The sequence below is a fragment of the Crinia signifera genome, chromosome 6, assembly GCF_055691185.1.
Source record: "Crinia signifera chromosome 6, ASM5569118v1, whole genome shotgun sequence".
Taxonomy (NCBI): Eukaryota; Metazoa; Chordata; class Amphibia; order Anura; family Myobatrachidae; genus Crinia; species Crinia signifera.
Window position 1 is genome coordinate 132,410,060 of NC_139222.1, and position 23,430 is coordinate 132,433,489.

Here is a 23,430-nt window from a genome sequence, read left to right on the forward strand (position 1 = left end):
TTGAGGGTAAGTACAGAAAACCCTGACTTCAACCCTGACTTCAAGAGTGTCCCTCTTGTGGTTTATTAGGTTGACAATGTCCAGGTTAGCACCAAGAGGTTGACATATGAAAAGGTTGAGTTTTTCAGGGTTTTTTTTTTGTGACAAAGTCCACACCTGACCATGAGGACTGCTACCACTGTACTTGGCGCACTTATTTATTTTATTTATTAACAGTTTCTTATATAGCGCACACAGATTCCGCAGCGCTTTACAGAGTATAGTTGAGCATTCACATCAGTCCCTGCCCCAGTAGAGCTTACAATCTATATTATTGTTCCCAATCATAGTCCACGATGGTAAATTGTGAAAAAGAAAAATAAGACAAATTAATATCAGCACCATTTGGCTGATATTAAATTCAGTCCCTTTGAATGAAACAAGGCTTGTTTGTTGGTCCTTAGAACCTAATTCAGACTTGATCGCAAAGCACACTTTTTCTCAAATGGGCAAAACCATATGCAGTGCAGCTGGGGCAAATGTAACATGCCCATAGAGAGTTAGATTTGGGTGGTGTGTGTTCCAACTGAAATCTAAATTGCAGTGTAAAAATATAGCAGCCAGTATTTACCCTGCACAGAAACAAAACAACTCACCCAAATCTAACTCTCTCTGCACATTACATTTGCCCCACCTGCAGTACAACATGGGGGGTTATTCAAACCTGATCGTTGCTGCGCGAATTAGCAGTGTCCAGCGGTCAGGTAGATGCCGTCCCACTAGAGTCACACTTTGTGAATTGATGTGCACGGTGTGCGAATGGATGTGTACATCTAGGATAGAATTTGCAGCCTAGCTTATATGTCCAAAATCCTTCATTATAGACTTACCATCTAATAATGTTTCCATTGGGCACCAGTTATCGCAAGCTAGGAGTAGCCAGAGACTTACTTGGAGGCTGCGATGAATACAGGCATATCCGGCCTGGAGCTGACGTCACCCACCCTGCTCTAAAATGTTTTGGCACGTCTGCATTTTCCTAGGCATGCCTAGAGGTTTTTTCTGGCGCTCCTGCGTTTTTCTTAACACTGCCACTAAACGGCCGGTTACCACCCCCACACGCCTACTTCCTGTAAATCAAATGCAAATGACTAGCGAAGGAAAAAAAGTAGTACCAGGATTTCTTTACTAACAGGCATTGTAAATGCATACCGCCGGCCGTATACATGCACAGTGTATCGCTAATTGCCCGTTGTGCGAATTTACTCAGCAGCGATCAGGTCTGAATCGGGCCTATGGTTTTGGCCATTTTAGAAAAAAACTGCTTTGCGATCAAGTCTGAATAAGGCCCTCTATTTTACTATGTATTAGAAGCTAAATTGATGATTTCATTGCATTCGGGAATGTGCAATTTCTACTTTTATTTTTTATGCCTTTGTTGCATGCTTGCTGTAAACATACATTTCAATGGTTCAGAAAAGTGAGAACTTTGATATTGGCTTATACAGTAAATGCTATCTATCTTGCCCCATAACTTGTTAACATTAAATGAATAATATGACGAGGCTCTTTTTCTGTTAGCTGATTATAGGCTACAATCATTGTCGTTTTCCTATGTGGTAAAACATCTGAGTATTGTGTTCTCTGCAAAACTATAGATTACACTTTTGTGTATAGTAAAAAATAAGATTCCGAGATTGGCATCTTTTAAGTTCTTTACAAGTTTCTGAAACATTTATGTGTGTATGTACATATATTTTTGGCAAAGGTACTAGTACTTTTTAGAAACTGGTTTCTTATTTATAGATATCCTGTGAAATGCTTAAAAATAGTTTAGTCTCCCTTTAAACGCTAGTATTCTGGGAAAGACTGGCCTGTTGCCAGCAGTTGAGGATTGGGGTTGTGTTTCCAGACTCAGCTTTCACGCACAACCTATTAAAATGTGTCTTGCTAGGCCATTTTAGGACAAGCACAGCCTGGCATTGTGTATGAAAGTGGCGGCCTGGTCACTTTATGTCTGCTCTAATTTCTAGTCCCACCCACTTACATGCTTTTCTCCCGTCATCTCACTCTCTGGTTTAAAGTTATTAAACCAAACTTGTATTACAGTATTTCCCTAGTCCATCCACTTGTTTACCCTTATTTTCACCCTGTATACATAAAAACACGTTAAGCAATGTTCTTGTTTTATCTGTCAATATCTTAATAAGTTTGTGGTTCTACACACTTACACATTTTTAATTCTCAATACATACCAGAAGATGCACAGGCATTTTGTGTACAGAGGTTTTTTTTTTTAAAACGCACACTCTCTATTCTCCAAACTTTTGTTTGAAAAGTCTGTAAAAGAGTAGAAGTACATATTCTGCTTGTAATCAGGACCACCCTCCCGGAAACTGCAGGAGTAAAATTCTGCAAATTTAAGGGGTAGTCTCCCGCAGCCCAGATGAGTAGGTGGTTCTCCCGCATCCTGCCCTCTTCCTAGTGAAGCGGACTTGATTGTGTAATAATTACCAGCAATTGCAGCATCTGTGGGAAGAGGCAAGGATAAATGCCTGCATGGTGCCATTTAGCTCCGAACCCTGAACCACAGAACCGCAAATCACGGCTGTTTTCTGTGTTTGGAGGTGGGATCTAGTGATGCCCCCTCAAGTGGCTTTTAGCTTCTCCCTGAAAGGAGTCTTAAAAAGTAGGTAATTATGATGTAGTTACTGACTGATGTATGGGATGCATATATAGATTCCCCCCCCCCCCCCCACATTACACCCAACAGAATAACACTAAATTTTGTTGGCACCTACGGTAAAAGCAAAGTCCACCGCCGTGACGGGCTGCACGTACGACTTATTTTATGTGCAGCCCGTCTGACCTCCGACTCCGGTGTGATGTGCACAGGAACAGCTTACCTGGCAATCGTCGACTATTGATGGTTTCCCCATCAATGGTCACCCATTTCCTTTCACTAGATGGTCCATGGACCACTAAAAACCTGGCGGTGGGGCTTTTTATGGGCATCAGTGGTGAGGTATGCTCCGTGTCCAGCACCTCAGAGAATTTTTTTAAAAAAGATAGTTCAGTTATGTGCCATCGATGTACTGAAACCATCTGGTACTTCCCCTTCGATGGCAAAAGTATTCTATATTTACCTTAAACCATAGATGATTATGAATCATCGATAGGTGATGGCCATCCCTAAGGTGAACCATTGACCAATTAGATGTTAACCAAAAGGCATTGTGTGGTGCTGCAAAATGTTGTGGTAGCCCTTTTGAGTCAGGGTGCTAGTCGCTCTATGCAATTCGCCAACTCAGAAATCGACAAATTAGCTCCAGACCTTCATACTTCCTCCTTAATGTTTGACAGTTGTTGTCACAGTGGTTTAAGTCTGAAATTTAAAAGGCCAATGCTTTTAATTGGAACACATGGGGTTTAAATGTAATTAAAAGCATTGGCCTTTTAAGCTTTGGGCTTAAACACATATGGAAGTGGCAGCTTTTACAAGCCGGTTCTTGGTCAATATACAGTATATCTGCTGACCAGTGGGTGTCTGTGTGCATGAATGTTTCTATCTATTTATTGTGTGTGTGTGTGCGTGTATATGCATCTTTCTGCCTGCCAATTTGTATGCATTTTTTTGTGTGTAAATCGCTCTGCTTGGCTATCGAGTGTGTGTGTGTGTGTGTGTGTGTCAGTCTGCTTGGCTATGAAGTGTATAAATCTCTCTTCCTGGCTATTTTTTCTGTATGTGTGCTTGTATGTATGCATGTATGTATGTATGTATGTATGTATGTATGTATGTGTGTGTGTATATAAATATATATATTTTTATATATATATTTGCCTATCAATTGTGTATGTGTGTGAATCTCTCCAGCAATGGAGTGTGTGTGTGTGTGTGTGTGTGTGTATGTGTATGTGTATATTATTTTGCAGGACTATCGTATGTGCAAATTTCTGCTTGGATATTTTATGAGTTTGTGTGTTTGTTGCATATGTACCCTCTCAGCTCTTTGTGTGTCTCTAGCCGTCTATGTGTTCTCTATGCTATACTGTCTTGCTTCTCTGGCTATGTATTCTTTGTGTGCTTATTTGGCTCTTTGGTTATTTAGTCTGCATTACAGTCTTTTTATTTTCTTTCTGCTTTTCCCATTTCTGTGCTCAGTGTCTGCAATCGTTTGACTGTCTCACTCTTTTACTACATGTTTCTCCTGACAATCTCTTGATTTGTCTTGGCTTTGCAGTGTGTCTCCCCCTCCTTGTCTCTATCTTGTTCTGACTTCTGTACAGATCTCCGATAGCACCATTTTTCTTGGGTGGCTCATTAGCCCGGTGTAATTGAACTGTAAGGACGGGTCTTTTCTCACGCCGCTTTGAGATTTACGACCCTCGAAGCCCAGAATAAAAAAATCCTCCCAAATCCCCTTTCCAGGCCAGCATGTAATCAGCATGATGGATCCACTGCATTCCACACTACAGGCTTCTGTGCCTGAGCCTAAAGGGTAGACGTACAGGAGGAGAATGTGGAACAGAAGCAATAGTTGAGGTTATAACATGGTGGCATGAGGGCAATCATTGAACATAAATGGGAAGTTGTGCTGGAAATGGAGTGCAAATAAGAGAAATAATGTGGAGACATGGCACATTAGCGATTGTCTCTTTAGGTCTCATGTAGTAAAACATGCTAGATGAGGAAGATGGTACAATAGGAGCTAGTACTGGATATAGTGTTAGGTTGGTTATGAGGAGAAAGGAGTTTTGTGGATGTGTCGGAGACGAGATTACAAATATGAATAAAATGTGGAGGGCTTTTGATAGAGGCAGGGCCAGGTTAACAATGGAGCCGGTGGGAATACAAGTCCAAGCCTCCACAGAAAATTAGGCCTATCATTAATGGGCCCATCAAATATGTCCACATGGTTGGCCATAAATCAGTATTACCATTGTATTTCTATTTTCCTAATAAAACAATGATTTTTTCTACTTTTATATATTAAGGGAGACATTATAGGTTGATAAGGTAAAGGCTGTACACACCCACTTTGCACTAGTCACAGTCACACATTGCTTGTCAAAATAGGACTTTGTTCATTTTCAGCACCAGTTACATGTGGTTCTTAACCGTCCCTTGTGGACAGAGATACTATGAGGGAAACGAATATAAAGCCAATGGAATCGCATTGTATGGGCAGAGGGGACAGACTGCACATCCTAATTAAAAGCATAATGGGAGGTGCTATCATGCTGAGACTTGTAGTTACACAAAAAAAGAAAACCATTTTCTCTTCAATCTGACATAGAACAAGGTTAAGGTACATGGCATACTTTTTGGCCAAATAATGCTTTCCCATCAATCAGCATCCAGGTGACCCCATCTCTGGTGGGACCTCGATTTTGCTCCATGTTAGATTGCAGAGGTCATTATAATTATTCTGATTAGCAGTGCTTGGTTCTATGCAGTGTGCAGCTGCGTCTTTTCATTCTTTGTGGAATGGGAATTTGCGATTTACCTATCCTATTTACCACATTGCATTTCTGTACCTCACCTTCCAAGGATGTTCCAACAGTTTCCTATTTTTGTCTTTCAGGGATTTCCTTTCAATGTACCAATCTCATCAAGTAGCCTGATGGGACCCTGTTCCTGATCTACACTGCAAACTGGATTCCTACAGACACCTTGCTCATTTTACCAGGATCTGAAACAAGATTTTGAGCTTTCTCTAAGGTTTTCAGTGAATTGATCTTCTGCTGGATCTGATCATTGAGCCTTGGATCCACTGCAACTGTTCACTTGCTTTTGGGGGGTATACCCCCTCCCAGGGACTCACACAGATGGAAATTCGAAGGGCTTGAGCCAGTCCAGTTGGCTGGGCACCTGGCAATGACTAGTAACGATTCTTCCTGCCCACAGTCTGGGCCAGGTCATATGAATGGATACCCTGTTCCTCACTATGCCTTCTTCTTTCCTCACATGCTTGGTGGGGTATCCCCTCCAGGGGGTCTTCCAGGAGTACAGCATCAGCTCCCCCTCAGTGGATATAGCACACCCTCGCCAGCAAGTGAGTATTTCTACCCTCTAAATATCATTGTATGTCACTATATTAATAATATGAACATACAGTACTTGAAGTAGTATAGGCTGCCTTTGAACATTATTATTCTTGACTAGACTTTGATTTTCCACTGGATATATATATATATATATATATATATATATATATATATATAATTATTAGTTATTGGTCCAGATGTATCAAGCTTCAAAAAGTGATAAAATGGAGAGTGATATCCCAGCCAGCCAATTAGCTCCCAACTTTCACATTACAGACTCAGGGGCAGATTTATTAAGCTCGGTGAAGTGATCTGGTTTTAATCACCGGCCAATCAGCTCCTAACTGTGACAGGCTTGGTTTAAAAAATGACAGGTAGGAGCTGATTGACCGGTGATAAAAACTAGACACTTTTTCACTTCACTGAGCTTAATAAATCCGCCCCTCAGACTGGGTTAAAAAAATGACAGTTATGAGCTGATTGGCTGGTTGTTTATATATAAAATGTGTTGTTTTTAGTTCATTTAAATCTCATATACTTAAAACAGTATAATGGAGTCACAAGTTATGACATAAAAGGTGTTATAAGAATGGCAATTAAATAAGAAGGTACACAGACCACATAAGGGAGTACATATGGACAACTCGCACTGAATAAAATTAATTTACAATATATAGCACAGCATACTTCCTTAACATGTAATTGGCTCAATACAGGTTGAGTATCCCTTATCCAAAATGCTCGGGACCAGAAGAATTTTGGGTAACAGATTATTCCGTATTTTGGAATATTTTTATATTTAAATGAGGTATCTTGCATTTATGTTGTATAAGCACATCAAACACATGTAATACACACAAATATATTTTATTTGTGCATGAAAAAAAGGTTTTAAAACCTGGAAAAAAGTTTGTGCACAATCTCAGACACTGAATTTGAATGCAAAGCAATCATGTCCTTGCACATATTTAGTGCCAGTTACATGTTATTTCTTCAGTAGTGCCAGTTACAGATGTAGCCAATAGGTTTTTGGCAAAAAAGTACATTTTGGAGACTATGGTTTTCAGAATAATTTGGATAACGGATATTTGGATAAGGGATACTCAACCTGTATATGCCTTTTTTATGTTTTGTTTTGGTATACAATAGAGTAGACGATACTGCTGTTATGTTGTATTGTCCCTTTGATAATGTTTATGTCAAATTGTATACCTACTATTTATCTTAATAAAAAACTGATTAAGAAAAAAAAAATGTAATTGGGTCCCAATGCAGAAATAAAAATGTATATAAATTCAATGGGGTATATTCAATGTCGACCAGGTGAGCTATTATGGCTAGCAGTGCCTTTTGCTCACCGTTAAAGCCCGCCCTCAGTATTCAACTGACCCCCTAACCTCGCTGTTAGGGGGAATCCTCACCATCATCTGATAGCGAGGATTCCCCTGGAACATAGAATAGGGCGATTGGCAGGCGAGGGGGTTAAACCTTGAGGATGGTGTTGTTTTTTTGTCTTTCCAAAAACAAGCAATCCTCACCATAAACCCTCCCTCGCTGACCACATTGAATACACCTCAATGAGACTGGGACTTAACGGGGGAGTGCTCTGTTTGCAATCTTCCAGTCTATAGGTCTCAATCCAATTATTTATTTTATTGCAGGTGAGAGTAAGCGACAATTTATGACAAATTTATAGTATTGTTGGACCTGCAGAATTTCATTCATTGCCCAATAGAGTTTTGTACAAAATTCTGCAAGTCTGGGGTGAAATCAGGCCGAGATCGGGAGTGGGATGAATTGTAGGGATATTGCTCGGGTTTACACACCGCTGCAATGGCAACTAGCCTCTGTTCACGGATAATTGGATTGACGTCATGGAATTATTTGAGTAGTTCCTGATAAATTTATGGACTATTGGTTCCACTTACACAGTAAATATCTCTACTGAGTGTAGACAACAAATGCAATTTAGTGGTATCTAAAATGAGAAACTAATGCACAGCTCTGAAAAAGGCAAGAACGTAGCTGCTGTGTGGAAAAAAAACATTTGCAGTTTTATTGTAGGAACTAGTAATGGTTTAATTGTAGCTAACATACATGGCAATCAGTCATTTTGTGTGCTTAAAAACAATTGTACCTAGTTTTACAAATTGCTTTATTTATGTGTACAGCTGTATTGTGCTTCTACGCTGAAGGATCCCAACTCTTAAGTCAGTATTTCCAAACTTCAGTCCTAAAGGCACACTAACAAACCAGGTATTAAGGATATCCATGCTTGAGCACAGATGGTTAAATCTAAATAATTGAAGTACTACAGATGTGTTAGCCTCAATACACCATGCAGCAGGACATGCCTGGCATGAGTGAACTGACAGGTTCAGTGCAACTCTATTAGCTTTGGGTGTTTTTTTGTGTCTTAGTTGAAACACAATGTACCTATGGCGCATGAGGAGACTGTGCTGATTACTTTGATAGGCAAATTTGTAGGTCTCTGTGCGGCTGAGTCTGTATATGAAGTACAATGGAACTTATACAGGGGAAACAAATCCCGGCCGCTGCATCATAGCTCTTCGTATGCAGATTCAAAGACTCGCAAACACAAGTGTCACAAATTAATCAGCACAGCAACCTAGTCACACATTGCGGCTTAAGCTGGCCATACAATTTAAGATTTATTGTCCGATCTGGCTGTTAGGTCAAAAATCTGGTAATTTATAGGAGCAAATGACAGTTCACCATTTGCTTCAAATGCTAGCAAAACTGAAAAAAACGTTCATTTAGATATTACCAGATTTTTGTTCCAACCAGCCAGATCGGACAAAAAATCTTTAGGAGTATGGCCAGCTTAAGATGCATTTTTATCGTCTCACTCTAGCAGAGTCTCATTGGACATGATGTGCAAAGAGGTGCTGTTTGGCGTGACTACAGCAAAGATGTATGAGGACACATTTGTATTTCAGTACCTGTACTTAAGTACAGCTATCCTTTGGTATATTGGCTGTGTGCTTTGTCCTGACTAAAGATGAACCGTCTCCCCAGTCTGAGGTCAAGAACACTCTGGAGCAGGTTTTCATGCAGGATGTCTCTGAACATTGCTGCATTCATCTTTCTATCCTGACTAGTCTCCCAGTTACTGCCACTTAAAAAATTAAAAACGTTCCCACGGCATATTGCTGCCACCACAGTGCTTCTCTTCGGGATGGTATTGGCCTGGCGATGAGTGGTGCCTGGTTTCCTACAAACATTACGTCTGGCATTCACACCAGAAAGTTACATTTTTGTCTCATCATACCAGATCATTTTGTTTCTCATGGTCTGAGTCTTTCAGGTGCATTTTTGTCATACTCCAGGCAGGCCTGATTGTTGGATTGCTGCAGAGATGGTTGTCCTTCTGGAAGGTTCTCCTCTCTCCACAGAGCAATGCTGTAGCTCTGACAGACCGACCATTGGTTTTTGGTCACCTGCCTGACTAGGGCCCTTCTCCCCCGATCGCTCCGTTTATACAGTCGGCTAGCTCTAGGAAGAGTCCTGGTGGTTCCGAACTTCTTCCATTATGGATAATGGTAGCCACTGTGCTCATTGGGACCTTTAAAGCAGCAGATATTTTTCTGTACTCTTCCCCAGATTTATACCTCAAGACAATTGCAGGTCTACAGATCACTCCTTTGACTTGATGCTTGGTTTGATCTCTAACATGCACTGACTGTCAAGTGTAGGACCTCATAGAGACAGGTGTGTACAGTTACAAATCATGTCCAATCAACTGAATTTACAGAGGTGGACTCCAATTAAGCTGTAGGAACATCTCAAGGATGATCAGTGGAAACAGGATGCACCTGAGCTCAATTTTGAACTTCATGGCAAAGGCTGTGAATACTTATGTACATATTTCTTAGTTTTTTATTTTTAATACTTTTGCAGAAATCTCCCGAAATATTATTTCAACGTTGTCATTCTGGGATATTGTGTGCAGATTTTTGAGGGAAAAAATACTTTATTCCATTATAAAATAAGCTGTAACATAACAAAATGTGGAAATAGTGAAGCGCGGTGAATACATTCTGGATGCACTAACTCAGTTTTGCCTCTTTTGCATGCTCAGACCGTTTATTTTTAACATGTATTACTATGTCAGCTAGTATTTGCATATATTACATTTGTTTCCAAGCTAATGTAATGGAGTAGGATCTCAGGGTGCTCTCACAGGGGCACAGATGGCTCTGTTGTTACGAGGTGGATTTGAATGACTCCTTATGTGATTGATTTACCTGCTCTACTCAGGGGGCCTGGGCCTGGGCCTGGGATAGGGCATGTGGTGCTTAGCTGGTAATTCTTTCTTCTCCTCCACCAGCTTTGTGACATTACCAAAGTGTGTTCATGTTATGTGTTTCATCAAAATTTGAGTCTCCGCTAATCATTGCAAAGAGTTCTAGCATCAGCAAGTTTTGTCTTTATCCCCTCCTCCTTGTGTGTGTATTCACTGGGGGTTGCATTTTTTTGCCATTTATTTGTTGATTAACTTAGATGGGAGATTGATTTATCAGGGGTTTATTGTGTGTCATCTGTTCTGCTTTAGGGCATCTTTCCACAGCTCACACATCACATGTGAATAGTTGAAAATGATGGAACTAATATTGACCCTTATGTGAATAGCCACAGGGTCCTCACTTATATAAAACAACAACTGACCATATTGCCGTATACTGTTTTTATATACATTTAGAATATTCCACCATAAGAATGCATCACTTCCTGGCTGAGATTCTGCAGTGTAGCTGGTTCACTAATGTGTATTTCTATTAGGGGGGTCCATTGACTACTGTGTGGTTCACCCCTTCTCTGTAGTTTCTTGCATAGCTTTTCACAGAGTGCACCAATTGTGACCAGACTCTTTGTCCATGGATTTCCACTTGGGCACCTACTCTGCCTTATGGCACTTGGCACAGCACAGAAGAGGTTACAGAGTAGCTGCTATTTTCCGATCCTGAGGCGGCAGGTCAGTGCTGAATAATAAATCCTCAGTCCTACTACTGATTACATTTGTTACTGACAGCTTGTGTATCAGCAGCAGAATAATCAACGTCTGCTGGTGAGAGGGGCCAGTCTAGGTGTCAGGGGACTCATTTCTATGTAAACCCCTTTATTATAGATCATTAAACTATTGTTACTATCTCTTCCAATTACTCCCTGCTATAAGAGTTAATTATCTTTTTTTTCCATTGTGCATTAAATAGAGTTCTAGTACTTATATCTCTTGGTAATTGTTCTGATCCACGCTCCTGTTCAGGACTATAAAGGTGCCTGTAGCTGATGTAGCAGTCATTCATTTGCAATCAGATGTCAACTCATAAATATTTTCGGCTACCAGTAAGTGTGCTCTGTAATCAGACATATGCACAATATGCAGTCATTCAGACATATATACCTGTCTTTCTATACCTTCAACATACCACACATCTCCTCCTCCTCCTAACCTATGAGAACACAAACTGCCCGCCTGCTCCGAATACACAAGACACAAGGAAACGCACAACTCCCTCCACCCAATTAAAAAGAATCAAGGATATAGACTGTACTCTCTACTCCCCCCTCCTTCTAATAATACGAGTCCCATTGTTAGCATGCGAGGGGATGTGTAACAAAGACACATCCCCTCCCACGTCTCCGCAGCAGGAGAAATCATTCGATGGCCGGTGACCATCGAATGATTTCTCCTGCCTTTCGCAAATAAAAGTCAGTGGAAACTGACATTTATTTGCGAGTGCCGGAACGAAGACAGGTTGGGCAGCTTGCGTCTTGTGACATCAGCTGCCCGCTCCAGGCACACATCAGCCCGTCCGCATAGCCATGGGAACTCCCAGTGTTTTCATGGGGATGCCCATGAAACGCTAGGCGTTGCCATTAGCGATAAGAGACATGTTGGTGCTTTAGCTGTGAAGTTTATGTGATAATTGAAGAACCATGTTTCCTTGTGATATGTTCTGTGCTAAGCATGTAACCTGTTTTTTTTTTTTTTTTTACCGTATTGGTTTTCCACAGAATAACCACAAATACCCTTTTGTGTTTCAGTGAGATTTACTAATACATTTCACCTGATGTGCAGCAATATTTAATTTACATTTGGTTTGTGGAGAGAGAGAAATTGTATGGAGAACGGCAAAAAAATGCCTAAAACAGATGTAAATATCTTAACCGTATACTCATTTATATGCCCGTGATATGCAACATGATATGTCCTAGGGTCCTTAGGATCTTTATCCCCTAAAAATGTGGTACGCAGCTTACAAAAAAACGGTTCCACGACGTAAGTGCTGCTAACCGCAATGTAAATAATGTTCGGTGTGGGGTCATCCATTCACATATATGGTTGATGATTTTTACTAGCTTTTTACTATTGCTTTATTTTTATAGAGATACTTCACACTCATTTTGGGGAGAATGAACAAATCACATTATGAGATCATCATGCCAACATGTTCACGCATCACTTACACAGTACATTAACTTGGGGATGCTCTGTGCTTTGTGTTTCTGTTCACCAGTGTTATGTATTGTATAACTGACAATGGATTTAGATTATGGTACCCTACTTTGTTTCCTCCACGCACAAGATGCTTTGCAATTAGCTGTTAGTCAAATAGGTTATAAGACTTTGCCAACCACAATCACAAGAAAATAAACATAAACCCCTAAAACAAACCAAAATCATCTGTCACCATTTTTTATCAAAATAAAAAATCAAAATAAAAAATAATCCTTTATGTTTATTCTGTTGGCATCAAGTAAATGTTTTTTTTGTTTTTGTAATCTAAAGTAAGAACACTCACTTTGTATTAGCAGTCACTGACATGGGTGGACCCAGAGCAAAATGACCATGACAGGTAATAAGAAGTGGTGTTATTTTTGCAGCCAATCGGCTGACACTCTTGGAAAATTGGGCATGTTTTTGGCCTCAAAAGCAATGACGGGGGAGAAAGTGGGTCATGCCAGGTGGGAAGTAGTTGGTGATGTAAAGAATGATGAGGAGAGGTAGTGGGTGACATGTAGAGGGTGACAGGAGAGAGGGGTGACAGTTGGGAAAGGGTGACAGGGAAAGACAGTGGGTGATGAATAAGGTGATGAGGAGAGGAGAAAGTGACAGGGAGAAGCAGAAGGTGATGAGGAGAGGGTGAGGGAGTAGTTTATGGGTGATGTGGAGAGATAGTGGGAGACAGTGAAACAAAGGGTGACAGTGAGAAGCATTGGGTAATACTAGGGAATAGGTAACTGGTAGCCAGTGGATGATGTCAGTAACTGGGTGACAGGAGGAGGCAAAGGGCAATGCCAGGGGGCAGCAATGGGTGATGTTGAGGATCATCATGGGGAGACGAAGTGGGTAACAGTAGAGAAAGGTGATGGGGAGAGATAGTGGCAGATGGAGAGGCAGTGGGTGAGGTGAAGAGGCAGAGTGACAGAAAATAGTGAGGTAAGGGCAGAGGATGACAGAGATGCAAAAAGTGTCAGGGAGAGGCAGAGGGTGACCGTAAAAAAAGTGGGTGACAGGAGAGGGAGGAGGGACAGGGAGAGGCAGAGGGTGAGATGCAAAGGGAAGCAGGAAGAGGCAGTGGGTAACAGGAATAGGCAGAGGGGTGTCCAAGGCAGGGGGGACATGGAGGCAGTGGGCGATATACAGTACTTCCTGGTTGTTATGGGTGGTCAGGCTGCTGCTCTCAATACTTTGTGTAAAGCAGCAGCAGTGCCAGGGGCGTACTGGGGAGCATCTGGGGGGGGGGGGGTTTGAGAGATACAAATGGTGGCTTGGGGCTAGCTGCTGCTGTAATATGGGGCCCAATTCAGACCTGATTGCAATGGGCGTCAGCTTAAATGAACCTGAACACTGGCTGTGCAAATTTGCAGCTGTGCGTTCAGGTCTGAATCAGGCCCTTGGTGCTGCCATATTCCATCTGTCCCTTGCCTCTGAACTTCAGCCTTGTGCGACGGAAGTGAAGTGCTACCAGGGAACAAAATGCGGGGTAGAGCTGGGACATGTCATCTTCCCAGGGATGCTGAGAGAGGTGGCTATAAAAGGGGTTTGGTGCTTTATATTCTGGTGCCCTACAATTGTACAACTATAATGGAGGGTGAATGAGATTGTGGCAGTAGAAAATATGGGAATATGGATCAGTTTGTTTAATAATGTGACGTAGCCTATTGGGTATGGGGAAAAGTGTGATGAGAAGTAAGAATTTGTGAGCGCTGCAAGGAGATATTTTCTATCAGTGTTAAATTCGGTTCCAGGTACTGATGAGATCTGTACTGATACAATCTGCAGGAGGAAAAGTGACAACAGCCTGAAATAGGAGTCCTGAAGAGAGTTGTGTTTCATAGACAGGTAGATGATAGTAAGAGCAAGCCCATCGAAACAACATATTTACAGAATGCTAAATTTCCATTTAACCTACATATTCTGAGGGGGAACGCTACTGTTATCTTTCATTAAAATCAACTTGATGCTGTCATATTTATGTGAAACACCATCCCAGTTCTCTAAACACTGAATTTGGAGATTAATTCATCTCCAGCTGCCTAGAATTCATCTCTCCCTAGTGAATGGGACCTGTAACCTGGGTCTTTCTTGGACCAACCTGGGTAGCTAGCTGGTTGGATTCCTGTCACTGGACCTGGGTTAACCCTTGTACATCAAGTTGCAACCTGGGTTAACCCAGCAATAACCCAGTTTTTTTTCAGCGGTATAAAAAGAGGTTTTAATAATGTAATACTGTTTGCACACACAAGACGTCAATTATGTATTTACTCAAGTGGAGGTGTTTTTCTGAAAATGGAAAGGAAGGCTTATCCAGATGCACTTTTTGACCGCAGAAAAACATACGGCGCCCACTGGTTCTTTCTTCTGGCACTTTTTGAACGCTAGGCTTAATCACTGATCTGAGTGCTAGAGCATACACTAAACATTAAAAGTGAGCCCTCCACACAGAACAAGGGTGTCGATTTATTAAGCTCGGTGAAGTGATAACGTGTCTGTTTTTTTATCACCGGCCAATCAGCTTCTACCTATCATTTTTCAAACCAAGCCTGTAACTTCACAGTTAGGCTGGTGATAAAAATCAGACACTGTATCACTTCACCGAGCTTAATAATTCTACCCCAAGATTCTTTGCTCCGATATTTTCCACCGTAAGGGGACAATTTAATTCTGCCCCCCAAGCTGGGCGTTTATAGAAATGTGTGTCAATAGGAGAAATTCAATTGTTGCTCTCACCAGACACCCATTAGCCTTGGCATATACATTTTTTCTCACAGCTTCCGGAGGTGTGAGAGAAAAAAAGGTGTGAAAACCCAGACTTTAGACGCCTGAACAAGAACGTAAGATGGGTTTAGCCAGTTTGCTCAGCTATACACAAAGTTTTCCGTTACATTAAATGTTAATGGATTTGAGCAACAATTGAATAGAAAGTAGGGATCATACGGCATTTCAGCACCAGTAACTGGAGTGTTAAATTGAGTGGTCGGTAACGAAGCAGAGCATTTTGTAAAAGAGTTCAATCTGTATTGCTACCTACTGTAGAAGTGTAGTCAAATCTGGATGACCAGGCTATTTGGCTATATATGTAGCACTTTCCTATTACACTATCCTGTACCTAGGGCTTTGTTTGGACCTGATTACAATGCTTCAACTTTGCAGGCCGGGCCAATACCGCATAATAGTGCACATTTGTATGGCTCGTACTACGCATGCACGAGGTCTCCCTTTGTTTAAATTCTGGTACTTTTTGAATCGCTGTCGTACGCAAGATGATTAACAGGAAGCTGGGTTTTGGATGTGGTAATCGTCCGTTTACTGGGAGTGTCAGGAAAAACATGCCCAAGTGTTTTAGGGGAGGGAGTTTGACATCAACTCCGAGCTCAATCAGTCTGTTTCTATAGCAGCCACCTAGTAAGTCCTGGGCTATGCACTGATTTCACATACTGAAAAAATCATTCAATGGTGATGAGGTTGCAAATGGATTTGCAGCTAACCACCAATCCAGCTAATTTTCGTAAATTGTGCTAGGCAATTTGCAGACTTTTATAATGTGGGATTTTACTCTGGCTGGACAGCATATACTTGATCTCAGGGTTCTGCAATTTAGCAGAGCAGTGTTCAGGTCTGAATAACCCCCTTAGTTTGGTATAGAATATTAGAACCACCAGAATTCATCATCATAGATTATCCCTTGCATTGTAGTCCATACCTGCCGACTTCTGGGAGGGAACAGCTAGATCGGCTCAAGAGTGGCAGAGCTCAGAAATAAATGGGAGGCTAATCTATGATGACATGATTCAGATGGCAATGGTAGGTCCTGGATCTGGCACACTTGCTTACAGTTCTGGGGGCTGGCCACGCCACCTATTTTTTGGGAGCGCCATGACTGATCCAGGAGAGTAGGCAAGAATGGTATAGCCCCATAGAAATCTGTGGTGTCTCTCATTGGGTTTTAATTACTAAGCCTCCGTTTTCTAAACCCAGCGCTTCTAATCATGTTAACTTCTGAAATTTAAAAGGGCAATGTTTTTACCAAATAGAAAAACACGGATTTATAACCTGCCGCTTCATAAATATTCAACATAATCTAATTCTTGCCTCATATGATCAGACAGAACTAAACCGTAATAAGCTGTGTATGAGGTGGGAGGAGACGGGCACTTTATTATTATTATTATTTTTTATTGCAAAGTGACCAGCTTCTGGAATCTTTGCACAACAAATTATAGTCACACATGGTTTTGTTGCAAAGGCATTTTTCTATATAACTAAATCACAGACCTTTTGCTATGCAAGTATTACACAATTCTCACTGCATTAGAGGTCAACATGGTTTTACGCCACAGTCCACATCTTATCTAATCCAATCAGATGGGATTTTCATTATTTACAGTAAGCATACATATGGTACAATCTTCTCTGCACAGTTAATGCTTGTTACGTATTATCCAAAATGAAGCGTGTGTATTGATTGTGTGTATGTATAGATATATATGTGTATTTGTATATGTAATTTTAAATACATTGAAAGCACTTTATGGGCCGTATTCAATGCGGCCGGCGAGGGGGTTAAATGGCGATGATCGCCGAAAACAAGCCACCCTCGCCGTTTAACCCCCACACCGGCCGCTCACCCTATTCAATGTTCCAGGGAAATCCTCGCTGTCAGAGGATGGCGAGGATTTCCCCAAACGACGAGGCCTGCTGTTTTTTTGGCGACCGCACATGCCGTTTCCACCTTGCTATAAAAACCCAGCGAGGTGGAAATGGCGTGTGCAGGGGGGTCAGTTCAATACTTACCCACGAGCTGTGACGGCGAGCAATCATTACTGCTCGCCGTCACAGCTCGCAGAAGAGCATTGAATACTGCCCATAGTGTAGTGTTTTTGTTCAAAGTAGTAATTCAATTATAAAAGTAATCTCTGTACATAAAATATGGAGTCTAAAGAACCTACACTCAGGGCGGGATGTATTAATATACATCGCCGCCCTTCGCCTGCCAGCCGCCGCGATGCTGCCGCATATGTACTAACATATGCGGCTAGCATCGGGTTGCGGTGACGGAGATCCCCGCGATACCTTTGATGTGGTCTGCGGGGGTCTCCGTCACATACCGGCGGCTGCCAGTGTCCCCCTGCGTCTCCTCCTCCCTACTGCAGCCGGATGTCCTCCCGGCTGTGACACCTGCTGGGGGAGGAGGAGATCAGGAGGACGGGAGGGGGGGGGGGGGGGACGCGGGCGGCGGGAGGCGATAGAAGCCCCTAGGCTCTGGGTGGCGATACACTGCCAAGCGAAAATGGGGCGGACGGGTAATGGTAAATAGGAAAATGCGGTAAAACCCCCGTTTTACCGCATTTTCCCTTTAGTACATCCTGCCCTCAGAGAGATTTTGCTGAGCGATCTGAGCCCTAACTGTCAATTCACTAGATTTATTCAGCATGCTGACCTTAATTGCCAGGCAGTAGCGACGGGCGGGGCATCACCATCACTATGGCCCCTACTCACTGAGCATCGTAGGGGCATTTTCTAAGCGATCTAGTCAGATCGCTTAGAAAATGCCCAGAAATCGCCCGTGTGTAGACTCCATAAGACTTATCTGAACAGCTGTATATGAACTCACGCTTGCATAAAGAATATAACAATTCAGTGTATCATATACATAGAGAGAGACAGGAGATAACAACAGCAGGCATTCATCAATCTGATAGACTCTCAGCTGCAACTCCAGCCTGATGTCCTCTTGGTAACAAGAACCCCAGATGAAGTTTAGAAACAACAAAATGCGATGGAAGTTTCCTGTTGCTCTGAGGATGTCACTTGAAAGCATGACAATTACTGGAGGCCCAGTTGAGAAATCTTAACAGAGGTAAAAGCTGATTGTTGTTACCAAATTTAGCTTGTAGTCCTGTCTACTTCTAGGATAGAGTGTATCTTGCACTTCTGCAGTTGACCTGAAAAGATTTGTCAAACCTTAAACGTGATTATAAAGTTCCATGCAATTTGATCTGATCACACCCCACTGAAATGTAAATCTCTAGGCACATTTTAAATCTTCTACACCTGCAGTGCAACATGGTTTTATGAAATGAGGGTACACGTTAGTCAATATATCATTCCTCATATTGATGAATGACATAATGACATATTTGTTAGTGGGTCAGCATGTGTGTAAATCCAATACATCTGTGAACGGAGCAAATCATCTCAGATATAGGAGAGCACCAAACCTCATCACATTCTGAGCAACCAATCCCAGACATAGGAGAACCCCAAACCTCACCGGGTGGGGATCGTTTTATCGACCACACTTTGGTCGACAGTCATAAGGTCGAGATGCAACTAGGTCGACAGGGTTCTAGGTCGACATGGTTGAAGGTTGACCGTGTCTAGGTCGACATGGAACAAGGTCGACATGGGTTTAGGTCAGTGGTAGCCAACTACGGTCCTCGAGAACTACCAACAGTTCACATTTTCCCAGACAACCTAGCTGCTGTGCAGGTGCACTCATTACTAGCTGGTTTAGGTCGACATAGCTTTGGTTGACATGGGTTAGGTCGACAGGTCGCAAGGTCGACATGGGTTTTTTTGTGGAAAAAAAACCATGTTGACCTCGCGACCTGTCGACCTAACCCATGTCGACATAACACTATGTCGACCTAAACCCATGTCGACCTAGACACCTGTCGACCTTCAACCATGGTGACCTAGAACCCTGTTGACCTAGTTGCATGTCAACCCAACGGTGTCGACCTAATGACTGTCGACCTAAGAGTGGTCGATAATACGACCGTGTACCACCTCACCATATTCTGAGCAACCAATCCCAGACATAGTACAGCACCAAACCACACCATATTCTGAGCAACAAATCCCAGACACAGGAGAGCGCCAAACCTCATCACATTCTGAGCAACAAATTCCAGACACAGGAGGGCACCGAACCTCACCACATTCTGAGCAACCAATCCTAGACATAAGCGAGCACCGAACCTCACCACATTCTGAGCAACCAATCCCAGACATAGTAGAGCGCCGAACCTCACCACATTCTGAGTAACAAATCCCAGACACAGGAGAGCGCCAAACCTCACCACATTCTGTGGAACAAATTCCAGTCACAGGAGAGAGCTGAACCTCACCACATTCTGAGAAACAAATCCCAGACACAAGAGAGCTCCAAACCTCACCACATTCTGAGAAACCAATCCTAGACATAGAAGAGCACTGAACCACACCATATTCTGAGCAACAAATCCCAGACACAGAAGAGCGCCGAACCTCACCACATTCTGTGCAACAAATTCCAGACATAGGAGAGCACCAAACCTCACCACATTCTGTGCCACAAATCCCAGACATAGGAGAACGATGAACCTCACCACATTCTGAGCAACAAATCCCAGACACAGGAGAGTGCTGAACCTCACTACATTCTGAGAAACAAATCTCAGAATCAGGAGAACCCCAAACCTCACCACATTCTGAGCAACAAATCCCAGACATAGGAGAGCGCCGAACCACACCACATTCTGAGCAACAAATCCCAGACACAGGAGAACGCCGAACCTCTCCACATTCTGAGCAACAAATCACAGACATAGGAAAGCAATGAACCTCACCACATTCTGAGCAACAAATCCCAGACACAGGAGAGCGCCGATCCTCACCACATTCTGTGCCACAAATTCCAGACAGAGGAGAGCGCCGAACCACACCACATTCTGAGCAACAAATCCCAGACACAGGAGAGTGCCGAACCTCACCACATTCTAAGCAAAAAACCACAGACATAGAAAAGCAATGAACCTCATCACATTCTGAGCAACAAATCCCACACACAGGAGAGCTCCAACCCTCAACACATTCTGAGCAACCAATCCCAGACATAGTAGAGCGCCTAACCTCACCACATTCTGAGCAACAAATTCCAGACATAGGAGAGCACCAAACCTCACCACATTCTGAGCAACCAATCCCAGACACGGTAGAGCGTCGATCCTCACCACATTCTGAGCAACCAATCCCAGACACAGGAGAGCACATTCTGAGCACCCAATTGAATACTATAAGTTTTTCCATGCCACACATGCAACTATTTTCTTAATTGTTTTCCCAGCAGCAGAAGTCTGTAGAAGAAATAAGTGTTTGTTCCAGGGATACAGATGAAGACACCAGTACACCTATTTCTGTTGTAGTCATAGCTGTGTTGCACAAAACCACAGTTTGTGATTAATGCATTTGTACTTTACAGTATTTAGTGTTGCAAGTGACCAAGAATAGGGAACTGTGCTGCTTCCGTTCACGTCTGACATTTTTTGAGTATGTCATATATACAGCATTCAGCTATGTAAATGTTTGCTTGGAAACAATGTGTATGACTAATTTCTCTGCATCTCTGTGGTCCGAGAAGATTCTTGAGCCACTACTATTTTTATTGATGCCAGTTGGGACTATTTTTGCCAACTGAAGTTAACGAGTAGAAAAATAGATCTGCCATTTTCTTTAGGGCCCAGAGCCAGTGCCCGATTTGACGGAGCCCTAGGTAAAATCTCCAGAAACCCTCTTCAACCTTCCTCTCCTTCTTTGTGTGTGTGTGACCAATGCAGAAATGCATCACTTCAGTAACCTCATAGTTGTAATGCTGGCCATACATTACAGCGATTTCAGGGCCAAGTTCACGATTTCTATAGCTCGTGTGATGCATTGTGTGTTCTTGTGCACATCGTGAGGTGTTTCTTACGATCCAATGCAATGGCTTGCGGGTCGTGAGATGGATCCTATGATCTTACGTGCTGCACATATGATCTGTTGAGAGTGGGTGCAGATCATAAGTACATTGTTAGCACATCATGTGTCAAAATGCACCAAATTGTGGGATCGGGACTGCCAGGGAGCTGCTGAGAAGTTCAAGGAAAATTGTGAGACGATTCGGATCGGATGCTGGTCGTCCTAATGTATGGCCAGCATTAGTCCAGTTTGTTATAATCTTAAATGAAACATATTTGCAGAGCCGGCCCTAGCCTAAATGACGCCCTAGGCAAGATTTTGGTTGGTGCCCCCTACCACCGCCACTAGTTCCGCCTCTGACCCTGCTCCCCTTTCCCAGTACCATCAACAATCATCATAGCAGTCATCATTTTGGTGCTCCTACCCGCAATATTTTAAATAGAAACAGTGCACACATTCAGTGCGCAGCCCAAACAGGGGTGTGTTTTTGCTGGGAAGGGGCATGGCCACACAATAGTACCCCCAATTCACATTATGTCACACAGTAGTGCAACTTTATTCACATTATATCATGCGATGGTGTCCCTTATTCACGTTTCATCACACAGTAATACCACTTTACCTTATATACATTTTTCCTCACATTATTCACATTATACCCTTAGAAAAAAATCTTGAGAAAATATTGTATTTTAAGCACCTCCATGGCCACACTGCAACCCAGCACAAAGCAGTGTGTGCTGGGCAGAGGAGAAGAGCTTCAGCTGCTGCTGACTTAAGGGGAGGGGGCCCGGGGCCCCCACTGGGCCCTTCCATCAGACTTTGGCCTGGGTAATTTGTACCCCCTACCTCTTTCTCTCAGCATCCCTGATAATACCACACAGCAATGCCGCTTACACATAACACACATTATTAATGTCCTTATAACCATAATGCCCCTTACACATTATGCCAACCTTTATTAATGCCCTTCATACACATAATGACACACATAATGCCCCTTACACATATGTTGCACATTATTAATGCCCTTATACACATGACACACATAATGCCTGTTACACATTTTTCGCACATTAATAATGCGTTTATACTTGACACAAATAATGCCCCTTACACATATGCCGAACACTATTGAACAGCCAACCCACCCGCAGACAGCACTCGCACAGCCGCTAACACTGTGACCTCTGCCTCTGCTTGGATACAGATGTTTCCTAATACATCTTGACTCAATAGGCCATGCAGCTCCTGGCCAGTTCTGCTAACGTTGGGTGTCTTTTTTGCTGAAAATTCGTCTTATTTGCATTGTTATGACCAGCACACACAAGGAGTTTCCAATGATTAAAATAATATGCGGCATGCCTATATTCTGTGAGCGACTGTGGCTGTACCTGCATACAGAATGCTATGTTACAGTGATTTCCATGAATACACTATTTCATATGCAGATACAGCCTCACTCACACACAGAATATAGGCATGCTGCATATCATTTTAATCAGCAGAAGCTGCTGATGCCCCTAGGCATTCCAAATGCCCTAGGCAATTGCCTAGTTGGCCTATGCCTAAGGCCGGCTCTGCATATTTGGTATTACCAAATATGATCCAATGTGTTGGTTGCCCAGCATGGTTTGTACTCGATTGACTCTGCAGTGCCACTCAGATGCGTTTGCCCTAGGCAGTTGCCTAATGGAAGCACCAGCCCTGTTAGGGTCTAATCTCGAGGTCAGTAAAGGGACTTCTGACTTTCCCTAACTAGCAGCACAAGACATTTTACTATATCAATAAGCTATGAGAAAATGTAGGGTGTTGTGTGCTTCTATAATGCAGGCCACAAATTAGCAGCGCAATTTCTCGATCTGATCTGCCAAATTGCAACCATCAACCAGGGATCTGTTAGGAAATTGGTGACATTCTATATGTTAAAAATCCCCAATAACAATCTAGTCTCATATCATTTAGTGTTTTATTTATTTATTTTTTTAAGGAAATTTCTGAATCTTTTTTGGAACTTCAGTAACAATATAGATTTCTCAAAAAAAAAATCTCTTATATACATGTTTTTCTTTCCCTAAAGTTGTCTAAAACCAACCCATTTGCAATATATTAAGAAATTTCCCTTTAAAAAGAGTATGGGAGGGTGGGTTGGG

The 23,430-nt window shown here is 42.4% G+C and overlaps 1 protein-coding gene across 3 annotated transcripts in view; it reads left to right on the top strand.

The window, feature by feature from the left end:
• Positions 1–23,430, top strand: part of RARA (retinoic acid receptor alpha) — a 127,537-nt gene that overhangs the window by 28,997 nt on the left and 75,110 nt on the right. For 2 of the 3 annotated variants that reach the window (XM_083147255.1, XM_083147254.1), the window contains exon 2: positions 5,565–6,035. The exons of the other annotated variant lie outside the window; for it this stretch is intronic. In XM_083147255.1, coding sequence (XP_083003381.1) covers positions 5,858–6,035 — 178 coding nt within the window. In that variant the 5' untranslated portion in view covers positions 5,565–5,857. The remainder of the gene's footprint in view (positions 1–5,564; positions 6,036–23,430) is intronic. 3 annotated transcript variants of the gene reach the window in all.